The 12,956-nt window shown below is 30.5% G+C and overlaps 1 protein-coding gene across 9 annotated transcripts in view; it reads right to left on the bottom strand.

Annotated features, from left to right (window-relative positions):
- Positions 1–12,956, bottom strand: part of LOC139985281 (rap1 GTPase-activating protein 1) — a 261,298-nt gene that overhangs the window by 18,734 nt on the left and 229,608 nt on the right. For all 9 annotated transcript variants that reach the window (XM_071999599.1, XM_071999600.1, XM_071999604.1 and 6 more), the window contains one exon: positions 7,100–7,408. In XM_071999599.1, the coding sequence (XP_071855700.1) occupies positions 7,100–7,408 (309 nt within the window). The remainder of the gene's footprint in view (positions 1–7,099; positions 7,409–12,956) is intronic.

Consider the following 12,956-nt stretch of genomic DNA (forward strand, 5'->3'; position numbering starts at 1 on the left):
CCCCTTCGATTCGGTTATCCGAGTAAACTATGGTTATCGTATGTGGCTGATATATTTATGATGATTCTCCAAGCGCTTTACTATTAGCTATCGAGACCCGGATACTCGAGGAAGATAGATAATGGGAGTAAGTAATTGAAGAAAGTCTTAATAATCCTAGTGCTTTTAGGATTTTTTAAAAAAATCTTCGTTGCTTCATTAACAATACGACAAATGATCTAAGAATCTCTTGCAAGATAATTTTATTAATTGCTTTCATTGCTTTATTGAATTTAAAAAATATTTAAATACGATGTGCTTCAGGAAACAGTAGAAAAGTTGATAAATATATCCTATAGAATACATGCGAAGTATTCAATGAAACAAATAATTTTTTACTTTGTCAGATACAGTATTAAAGTTGAAGAAATTATTACCAATTACTATTTTTGTATCTCCCTTTCCCATCATACAGACATATATTTTTCTTGAACTTTTCAATTTTAATTATAATTAGAAAATGTTGTGTCATTAAATATAGAAAGCAAGATATTAAAAATAAATAAGATAAATACAAAATCGTTGTGCACTGAAAGAGATGATAGTAAATGAATGGTTGGATAAAACGGAATGGAAGGAATAGCGTTCATTATTTCCTAGAAGAGTAGAACAGTAAAACTGGGAAAGAAATAAACATACCAGTAGCTACAATGCACCATTTCGTATACTAATTGGAGAAGAAAATTGATCTAACCATTCTCCTAACAGTTCTTTATTCATCACAATTCGAAGTAATTTCCGCGTTACTTTATGGCAATTACAGGCAAATATTATTATTATATATTGATATAATTGTGTAAAATTATAACTGTATGTTAATTAGTAAAATTAAAGTGTCTATAAATGCATTTAATAAGAAAAATTAGTATATTTCTTATTAAGAAATTGAATTTAAGCAATGTTGTAGTTGATGTTTTCAATTAAAAGACAGTTTTTAGTTAAGCACAAAGTGAATTAATTAAACAATTAAACTAAATGGTATAACGTACTCACTGATTCGGCAAACAGATAAAAACAATTTCATTTCATTAAAAAAAAAAAAGAATGTACTTTAAGGTAATTCCTGAAAACACTTCCCAAAAGCACAAAGTTGTTTCCTCATGAATTCCGTCTTCGCGACTCTATGAAATTTACAATAGCTTAGAAACTTTTCCTCTTCCTTTGTCCGCTAAATTTATGTACGAAAACTTTGCCTCTCTTTATTTTTAAAAAGCGAGACACTTGAGAGATAAAGTATGCTACTTTATTTATTTTTATGAATTTTAATATCAAACTTTCAATCTATGTTTCTCTGCGTGGCAAGCAGAAGTAATATTGTAATTAATTCTTCGATCACTTCTAGAATAATTACATTAATGTAATGAATAATTAAAAACTGTTTTTTAATTTGAATTTATATTAAGAATTATTTTTCTAGGAAGATGTCCTTATGTAAGAATAACATACAAATAATAAACCTAAATAATCAAACTGTTTGTATATAATATATCAACTTTCATTCTACTAAATATCAGTTTAATAATTCGAAATATGTATGATGCGAAAAATATCTATATTATTCGAACAATAAACTATTTTAATAGATGCACGATTAAGATTATGAGTGAAAATACTCGGTTATATAAATTATTGCAATAACAGTTTCAGTGATCTACAATCAACAAGAATACAATTATGTGTACTGTGCAAAAAATAAACGAGAGATCTAGTAGTGCAATTTGTAATAGATCGGAAATTTGATAATCGAAACTAGCATTAACTCCAACTTCGAAATAAACATGTTTCTCATTAATTTGTAACAGCAAAGATAAATCACTATACACGCATGAGTCTCTTGGTATTCTCCAAACAGAAACGCCCAACACTTAATTATACTTTATTAATTCCTCATTATACCTTATTAAATAGAACGTTTACTCGCGATTTCCGATATTCTCACGTCACAGAGGAACGATCGGCGCACGAAAGACCATTGGAAAGGTAAAGAGAAAGCGAGCAGTTATATCCTTCAGAATTCCGCGCGGTCTCCCGACATTTCAATGAAAACCGCACAAAGCTATAAAAGAAAAACCCCGGAAGAAGCGGACAAAAACAACGCAACTGAAAGAGCCTGGCCGTAGCGTAGCCAACGCAGAGTTAGTATCTACACAAATAATTCTGTGTTGGAAAATGAAGGACGAGGGAGGAGGATGATGAGCAAGAGGGCAAGCGGAAGAAAAGCGGAGGCACCTTAAAAGCAGTTAAGGATGAAAATCAGGGATGTCGAAGAGAGGAGGCGAGGTGAGTTTCTTCTTATATAGGTATTGCTTGTAGACTATGAGAACGTTCCCACTCCCACGCCCGAAGTACTCTTTTCCTTTACCTGCGCCTCTTTCCCTCTTCTTTTCTTTCTGCCTCGCCTCATCTTCCTTTTCTATCCACCTTCATGATTCCTACGTGTGTAGAACGCTCGCATTCGCAAGCCGTACTACAGGGTGATTGTAAAGTAATCTCGCGTGTTCTTATATTAGGCAGGAATAAGATCGAGATTGTAAGCCAATATAATAAATCCATAAAAGAAATCAAATCTGTAAGATATTTATGCGAAATCCGCAAATACGTAAATGTCCGCATATTTGTGTAGTGTAGATATATAAGAAAACGAATGAAAGTTAGTTCTATGTTAAGGTCGATGATACTTATCCCAGACTGGTACACTACAGCTGTCTTTTATCAAGATGAGACACTTCTTACGATACGGAGTATATCTTTTATTTTTTGTGTGGAATGAAAACGAGAAGTTTCAGATACTCACTAGACTAACTAACAACGGCATTCCTGTACAACAAGTTTATTTGTCTGCTTTTTAGCTTGACCCTTTTTCTCTCTCCATTAATTACGTAATTTTATTAACGTTGTTATTTAAATAAAATATGAACAAACTAATTTCAGTGATTCAAGCTTGCATATATTTTGTAACAGAGATACATTTATACTCTCTATGTTTACCTTATCAATATTTTATTATAGGAAAATAGAGTGAAATAAAACAAAGTTAAATACAACGAAACATGCAATATCACACATAAAAAAATAGATTAATACGTTATCACTATTTTGTAAAAAAATGATGCGAGTAGATGTATTTTTTTTATCTAAGGATCGAATTTATTTTCTAATCACCCTGTATTTACCGAGAGCCATCATGCTCTGCAGCACGCATAGTGTTTTACATATGCATGTCTTGCCCATTAACCGTGCTTGGAGCAGTTACGAGAGAAACGGCAGAAATTAGTTCTTCGCGTGATATTTTTCAAAATGCGTGCAAATTTTTCAATAAAATTAGAATTATTATCAGTTTTTCCAATTTATTTTTAGCGACTGTATAACCGAAGGAATTAAACAGATTTAGTAACTTTGGAATGTTAATTTTAATGAATGAATAGTGTTGTAACACGACCGAGATAATTAGCACTTAAAATAATTCGCTTAATTGTTACTCAAATAAGTTAACTGTGACTTAAAATCTCGGTTAAACGAACTGTGAAACGATCGCTCGGCGAAACGATATCAGTCGAATATATTTTTCACGTAAAATCTAATTTGATTTAGTTTATGTTTTTTATTTTCCATTTCTATCGGAAAATGTCAAAGATGCTATGCTATTTTTATACGCTTTTTATTGATTAGCCTTAGTAATGTAATATGTAGTAGAAAATCATCTAGCAAAATCACCGCGAGCTGTATGAAAGCCGTGCGTGCTGCTCATTGAATTTCAAATTTTCCATTTTACAATTTTTCAATCGAGCTACTTCTTCGGAATAAATTTCGATACTCGTTTCCGTAAGTTTGATATAGTAGTACATACAAGTATCTCAATGATTTTCCCATTGTATATGCATCTTTGATCAACATTCGCCTCTTTTTAATCAAACTATGTAGATATATTGTTCGTTCCCTCAACTGTATCAGATGCATCTACGCTAATAAATGTAAGAACGTGTTTCCATGATTCTGTTTAAATAACGCCATTACTCTTGGGCACAATGAAGTAATTAGCAAAAGGATACGGACGGTGATGTTCACAATCATCAGTGCTTACTTCAACCTGCATATCTAGGCATTGTTTCAGAGTAGAATGACTAATCGGCTCAAGGTACACTGGCTAATCGTTATAATCTTATAATTTCTCTTCAACACTGCCCAATCATTATGGATTTACAATTTTAGTAGCTACTCCAAGGCGATTTCGTACAACGTGTAACCATAAAATGGTAGTGAAACGTACACGATGAAATTTATATTCGACTTGTTAAACTAATAGGCTAATTAATCTACAAGATCGAGCATCTATCGAAAGACAAACGCAAATTAATGCAAATTATTGGACAACAAAGCTTTATCGGTTCGTAATTCCAACGAGATACGAAACTTTTAGGAAATCGGTATATCTTGATACATTTGAACACCATAGGCACCAATCGATAACCAATACTGAATTCTATTGTATGCAATACAGTTTATAGAAACCTAAACACGTTTCCATTTTGCATTATTCGCGTATCGTAGTATTAATTAACTTCTGTAACGTTTAAAGTTACTGTAACTGTACGGAAAGAGGGTGGGGTGCAACCAATGTTCCCTGCGATTCTAACATATGAATTTATTTTCTAGGTATGAGCATGCATATATTCGCTATAATTTTACGAAAAAATACAACAACAATGTACGGCAGTATAATTATAACTTCCAAAGTCTCTGTATTTTAGGAATAAATATGTATAATAAATAATCAAATACATTAAAAAATTAGAATTTTATTGCAAAAAGAAATTATTATATTTAAAGCAATTTATGATTAAAATAAATTACCTATGATAAGCGTTAGAGTTCTGTTAAAGTATAATATAATAGCAAATATTAACTAATATGTTATGTAAGTTTATTTGAAATTATAGGATATTATAAGGAAACTAAGTGATATTTTTATATTTTACGTTTGCAGATATCACATGAGAATTAAGCATAACGATTAATCTTTTTATTGATCAATGTTTCGTTAGAGTGGTCGTGAAAATTGTATGTTTCTTAATGCCACAGATTGGAGTCGTTGATATTAAAATTCTTAAATCTATTTTTGATTTAACAGTATAAATAAAGTATGATTCTATTAAAAAAATAAAATAAAATGCCTTTGGCAATTTATATTTATGAATAAATAAGTATTCTTCTTAATACCTTATATGTATGATAATTACGAAACTTCAAAACACATGATGTTTTATAAAATTGTATGAGAAGGCTCTATATTCGTAAAAAAATGCGATTAAGTAATGTTATAATTGTAGTTTAAACAAGAAACCTTTCAGATGTTTTATATATAAACTAATCTCGTTGTACTTCCTTTAGTGAAACCTATTCAAATTCGTCATGTGACGAAACATAAATGAATATGCGTAATGAAAGTAATGCATATAAAATTGTAAACATTGTACTCCGAACGAAAAACAATTTCATAGGAGCAATTTTCAATTCATATTTCGTTAACGTAATGTTCAATTAATACTTTATAAGACTTTAATTTTCAGTTATAATTTCACAAAACTAGTTTCCTACGTTCGCACTTTCGAGAACAGTGTAATTAAAGTGTCATTTTTAATTTTCTGTCAATAACTTATTTCAAAAACAATTAATTTGGTCTATTATACATCGTATAAAAAATATAAAAAAAATTATAATACTTATTACACAATACCAGCAGATTCTACATAATCTGAATGAAAGTTCAAACGGACGATGAAATACTATAGCTCAATTGAAAAATTGAAATTAAAAACATTTTGTACGTAACATAATTATATAAGAAAACATTTATATTTACAGAATTGTTTACATTTCCCTTTCTAAATTTTATACCATAAAAATGAATAATTGATGAGCTAATATTATTTTCAATATAATTAAAATTTAACTGGTTTTGCTTGTTCGCAAAACTTACGTACATATTCCAACAAGAAAGTGGTAGTAAATTACAACTTACGCTAGAAGTCGTTAGTAATAAGCATGTAGCGTAGTCTGGAAACCTGTATCTTACTAAATAGTGAAAGAAGTATTTGAATGCATACATATATAAGTATACTCAACATCTGATATTTAAGCAACACCTAGCATTTAAGTTTCATAAAAATAAAAGTGAAATGATATATAATAAAATTATTATAAGTCTATAATCACATTTTCTTTCTCAGAAGATAAGAGTTAAAAAATTATTTCCTGAATCCTGAATTAATAATAACATATATTTTTCAGTACCTAAAAATAAGTAGATATTTACTTTATATCTTTAAAAATACTAAATAAACACCAAAACAAACCTGGAATATCTCTGTATATTGTAAATTTACGAAAAATTAATTCAATTTATACTTAAAAATCTAAACATCAACTCATCACGTACAAATTTTTTCTGTCTTCGTGTTTAGTTAATTGAAAATCATTTTCTTACATTTATACATTAAAATTATTCTAAAGTCCCCGACTTTTTAACACGGACATTAAATGGAATTACTCTCTATATTTCATACTTTTCACTGTTTACATTAAGCTTTTGAAGGTATTAATGGTGTTTTAGTAATTCCTCCAAGAATGAAAAGAATTTCTAAATATAGGAAAAAAGCTCCATAATTCACATTAGAAGAAGCTCCACATCAGTCCTAAACTTAATATTTAGAAAATGAAATAGGTTAAAGTTCTGTAACTGATATATTCGTTTCAGTAAAATTAATATGCATACTCTACTTTATTCAAAGTAAGTATTATTAAGTAATATTACTAAATATTACTAAATTTATTATTATTTTTTAGGATAATATTATTATTTTTTAATTTATTAGAAGCCTGACTTGTGGTCTGTAAAATTTCACTAATAATAGTTGAATCGTGTAAGTCGGCCCAGAAGGTATTTCAAAACAGTACGAACAAAATAGAATCTAATAAAATGGATATAAAAATAAAATCCACGATTGATATGTTAAATGTCGAAGAACATATTAGAGAATATACTCGTACATAATTTACATACCCTTCCAACGAAGAATCGCCTATAGCATTTGGCTGTATCATCTTGGTCTATCCTGGGTTGCCATGCAGGCTGCGCCGGAAGTAACGCCCTGCCAGCTGAGTCCAGGGCGTGTCGATGATCGGTACCGTCGACCCAGTATCCAGGCGGTGTCACCACAAGAGGTGGCTGAGTTCCGGAAGTGGCTTGCTGAAGCGCAGCCTCCATAAGAGCCCTGCCAGCGGGTGCATCGCCAACTGGTGACGGGGATGGCGTGGGTGTGTGATTATTCTGATTACCAGGACTCGACGCTGCCCTGTCCTCCCTCGGGGTCTGTAATCACGACAGGCCAGTTCGATATGAGCTCAAATTCACCTCCAATGTAGTCTATCTTTTAAAAGCCCTTTCAGAATTTTAAATTGAATCGTTAAGAGATCTAGAACTTTCCACAATTTAAGCCACTCCAATAATTGTCATTTTCGCATTTCGCTATCTTTTATAATACCCAGAAGAAAAGATTAATGTTGCAACAATTAAAAAAACTTTTATACCAGAACATCAGAAATATAGAATCAAATATATATGAAGCATTTTTTAACTTGCGGTAGTTCTTATATCGAAATTGTTATTATTTACGTTATTTAAATTATGTTGGACATTGTGAATTATCAAAGAAACGCATGTGAGCAATTTTTCGCGTTCTTTCTCCTACCGTTCTTATTAAATCTATGAAGAGAATCGTTTAATTTATGAAACCAATTAACCAATTAAAGCGCATAATACAATTCCGCGCATTGTATTATGAGATACAGACATACAAGTCCTTAAATAAGGTATTAAAGGTGTTAAATAATTTCGATTATGGTATTCGTTTATTCTTCTTGTACATATGGCTGCAGAGGGTCACAAAAATATTTGGGCACTTACCATAAAAAATTTTATATTCATTTTTAAATAAATTTTATTTATGTGTGTGTTGTAAACACCGCCTTCAATATATGATAAGTTTTTAAAATGTTCCCTCTAAATACTTCAATTTATCAATATTAACAGTATTTAATTAATATAATGTTTTATAATAGACATGTAGTTAATATGACTGATTGTTTAAATACTTTTGTAATCTTTGGAAAACATACACTTGCGCTAAATATCCTGTTGCTCTTACATATATACTCAGACTTGTTCCAAACTTTATTAATAGTTTAAAATATTTAAAATGTTTCGTATAATGTAAGTACATAATATATCCATAACAGGTTTCTACAAGTGTTCGAATCGGTTCATAAGTAAATATATATGTATGTACGCACGATGCAGTTCTAAATATGTACTCAATCGACATTGAAGAAGAATATTCTTGACGTGCACGTCATTTATTTTAGGATATACGACGTAAACGAACTGTACATTACGTGTACTTGCCATAAAATATTGCTGAACGGTTTTGTTGGCCGCGGGGGAAGCAAGCAATTATTTTTCTTTCTTCTCGCTTTCTTTTTAACTATTATTATTAGAGTACCGCGACTGGCGCGTATACTTCTTTATTACATATGCGCTTTTTAATGAATTTCATTTGGCATTGTTACCAGCCATACATGTTGGTCCTGTACCATTAACGTACGGAACTTCCACACTCGCTTTCTATGTTTCTTTATCGTGCCACCCCTTTTACGGAACTTTGAATAGTTTCAGTTACATAAAGAACCAGAATAGGATGCAGTCAATTAATGCCAACTACATATTCAGTGTAACAGATGCGAGCGAATGATGTAACAAACTAATTAAAAACAAATTGATGAAACTTCATTTTATGCTGTTCTGGATTCATTAGTGAATAACATTCGTTTGATACGTATACCGCGTAGTAAATATATATTACATTTTGCCGAATGAAATTTTATCGTGTTGCTCGTTTTATGTTTTTGACAGTCGATACGTTCTGTCCTGTATATCGTGAGAACGGAGAAGAATTATTTGTTATGTATTTTTGTCAAATAACGTTGAAATTGAAACATTGAATTTGGACAAACGCTACGTTAAGTTGGATATATTAAACGTAACAATTAAAGAAAAAAATCCGGAATTGGTCAACAAGTACTATTTTTTAATAAGACAATATTAGACTTTGTCTTATCGACAAAGTGCTAGCAGACAATTCTAGGTCTTAACTGGGATGTTCAATCTTAATTGCCTTACTCATCGCGTATTTTTGCATCTACGAATTTTTTATTATGACAAGAAATCAGATACTCTAGAAGTCTGTAAAAGCTTCAAAGAAACTGCTAGCGGAAAAGATAAGTTAAATGCAAAATATAAATAAAAAACATTGATACCCGTTGTACTATTATTTCGAACCAAATTATGTTCTACGTACAGTGATTCAAGTTAATAATATTTTTAAAATCGAGTAATACGATTATGACTGAAGTGTAAACAAGGAAAGTTTACATATTTTACTGTATAAAACAATTTTTTTATTAATCCTAGTTTAATTCACAGCGAGCAAAAGCGATAGTAAGTAACAGTAGGAAACAAGAGAAACTTGGGTTGAATGTAATTTCACAGCAATTACTCAACTTTTACTCAACTATGTAATCGCTTTAAATTCCTGACGTATGCAGGGGCTCGTGTTACTATCTAGTATCCTGTTTCATTCTGCTTTAGCTGGTACGTTACATAAATAAAAGTGCACTTTCATACAATTTCAATCATGTCGCAACGCTGGCACTGAAGTGATCGATCGATCCACCGGAAGGGAAGAGGCAAAAGAAATGGTCGTATTGCAGGAAATCGGAATGTCTTCGACAATTCCGCGTGTTCATGAAACCAGAACGACTGAATGGTTTCGCGGATTGAAAAAGGAAGCGAAGTAAGTGCATCGATGAATGTCAGTTAACATAAATGTGCAACGTGTGGCTGAAAGTATTGTTCAAACAAACACAAGGCGATTCGTAATGAAATAATTAATCAAAAATGTGAAATAAAAATTTATCATTCGACGTTTGGTTTTCGAGAGAAGCAATTCTAAAAAATCGTTGCGTATGTACACACTAATATTTCTATTTCTCCGATTTTAAATTCGATAATTCATGAAGGTCATGTAAACATTGCATTATAAAATTTAGTTATTATATTAGAAGTATAATAGATATTGTATTATTTATACTTTAGCTATATACACTACTGAAAATATCTATTGTACGATTCGATTGCATGATACTAAAAGTGCAATAATCTAATACGAAATTCGCTTTCTGCCTGCTTGTACATTTGTCTCTTGAACAATCTGGCTCCAATCATACGCAGATTTCCTCCTTGAAATATTTCGGATCGATTAAAAAATGTATTTATTTTGAATTAAGAAAAAATTGATCGATCTAACAGATTTTTTGCTTTTTATAATTTTCTTAATAACATTTTTTTGTTCTGCTCTATTTTGGTATAAATACATACCTAAACTATGGATGTTTATCGCAAAGGATATAAGCATTATATATGCAAAAATATACAAAATTCATCAAATATGAAAAGATATATAAATACTCAAAGCAAGCTACTTCCCATGGTATAGAATAGATGAAATTAATTTCCATTTAAATTCCTATCTTTTTTTTCTTGGTTAGGTATACCTGTCCACAAAAATATGAATTTGCATAAATATGCGCAGTTTAGTGGTAACGTATATGTATAGCATACAAAATACGACTTCCGGTCGACAGTAAGTCATTGTTGTTAAGTTTATGGAGAAATTATACGCGGATTTTCAATTACGTCGTCTCAAATCCTTGCGTCGTTCAAGGGTCTGCTGTACCATATTTTCAACCGCACTCGGTACAAATATTCGATCTGTGTGTAGTTTGTAGAGCAGTTATACTGTTATTTAGAATGTTATAAACTATTTCTAATTCTAAGGCAAGATAAAGACTACTGTTATATGACAAGATAAAACGAGCTATAGCACAACGCTTGTATTGTAACGCTGTAGAACGAGGCTATATAACACTACAGTATGCTCCATTTACAAACGATACACTTTTAGTTTTACCCTCAATTAGATATAATAAGTAACGTTCTGTTAGACTTGTTATACGTATGTATTCCTTTGTTGTATTCTTTTCAAGAAAAATAAAAACATTAAACGACCTCATAATTACATATGTGAAATTAAGGTCGATATTAAGGCAGATGTAATTCGTATACGTTCTTCACATTATGATATAATTGGCGATATGTTTTTAAAATGAGCTAATATCAAAAGAAAGAATAATGGCGGCAAAATTGTAAATAAGAGAAAACGAATAATCGAGTAAAATGCGTAGCGATACCTTGCGAAAAAATTGTGTAAGTACGTAGTATCGCACAATTCCGTAATACACAAACAGCTAAATACATTGTCCTAAATTGGTTATATGTATGTGTCTCGGTATACAAAATGTTATTCGACGTAATTTCCTCATCTTAATGCAATATGCAAGTTTACTTTGATATGGAAACAAACAAAGCTGTTTATCAAAACTATACTTTGTTTTTCAGCAAAAATATTCTTTTCGTGCCAACTATTTGTTAATATCTAGGACAATTTTTCAAGTAGCTATAAAATAATCAGTTTCATTTGAAAAAATTAACGGCACCAACGTCGTAAATAATCCATTCAGAAGCAATATCGTAACGTTATGAATCACAGATGGTCTCGTCGCGATCATAATCGTAAATTTTCATCTTTCGATCTGCTAATTCCAATTAATTGCGCCATCTAGCAGAACCTATAGTGCGAAAACGACAGTATACATCTCTACCAAGCAAATTGGATTTCAACTATTTATGAATCTTCTGTTCAAGTCATTCTCAACGCGCAACAGATCTTTATAGGCTTATTCTTTAAAAAGTCAGAACATTTTGCCCTTCTCGTTTCACACATACATACATATATAATATTTCATAACCATGCTTTTTGCAATTCTTCTTTATGATATAATATATTATATTATGTTAATATAATACAATACAATACAATATAATACAATGTAATCTAATATATGTATATTATATTCAGCCGGTCATAAAGCCTGTAAATTTTGATTGATTTGTAATAACAATGAATTTTACAAAACCGCAGATATTAATGACAAATTAATAATCATGAGCAATATTGATTATTTTCTAATGAAATCAACAGAGCATAGATTATAATTATCCATATACAGTCCTACTAGTAGTATATTACAATTATTAAATAAGCAATTCACATTGATGTATGCATACCTACTAATCTTATCTAAGTTATACATAGTTTGGAAATTGAATAATCTGAAGATAAGAAGCTTCCTATAGTTTCAGTTCCAACAATAGTTATACAATATTTCAAATTACAAAAGCTAAATTCCCTGTTACATACATGTTAGCATTTAAAATTCAATCGTATTGTATCATAATATTCTACTACACGCGGCAGTAACCACCATGAAGTATAAAAACTGGTTGAAAACCTTTTATTCGCAATTTTGTAATTAAATTGTACGGTACAGAAAATAAGCAAGTACCTGAATATTTTTCCATTATAGCATATATGTGTATGTAAATTGAAACTGTATTATGTATCAAGATAAGTGATATATAGAACTGCATTAATCGAGAAAGCACAGATAGATACAAAATTGAAAAATACTTAATATATGCTCCTTGTAATATTAAAATGCAGTACACATACATATGTACTGTAACATTACTGTAACAATACAATGTAAGTTTCCTTTCGATATTTACTGAAAACTAATTGTGAATAAAATGTAGTTTGGAGAATACTTGGAGCTATTAAAGTTTGGATGTACATATACAATAACAATTCAATCAACAATATAACAACAATAGCAATTCAATC

The sequence above is a fragment of the Bombus fervidus genome, chromosome 3 (assembly GCF_041682495.2).
Source record: "Bombus fervidus isolate BK054 chromosome 3, iyBomFerv1, whole genome shotgun sequence".
In the NCBI taxonomy this organism is placed as follows: domain Eukaryota; kingdom Metazoa; phylum Arthropoda; class Insecta; order Hymenoptera; family Apidae; genus Bombus; species Bombus fervidus.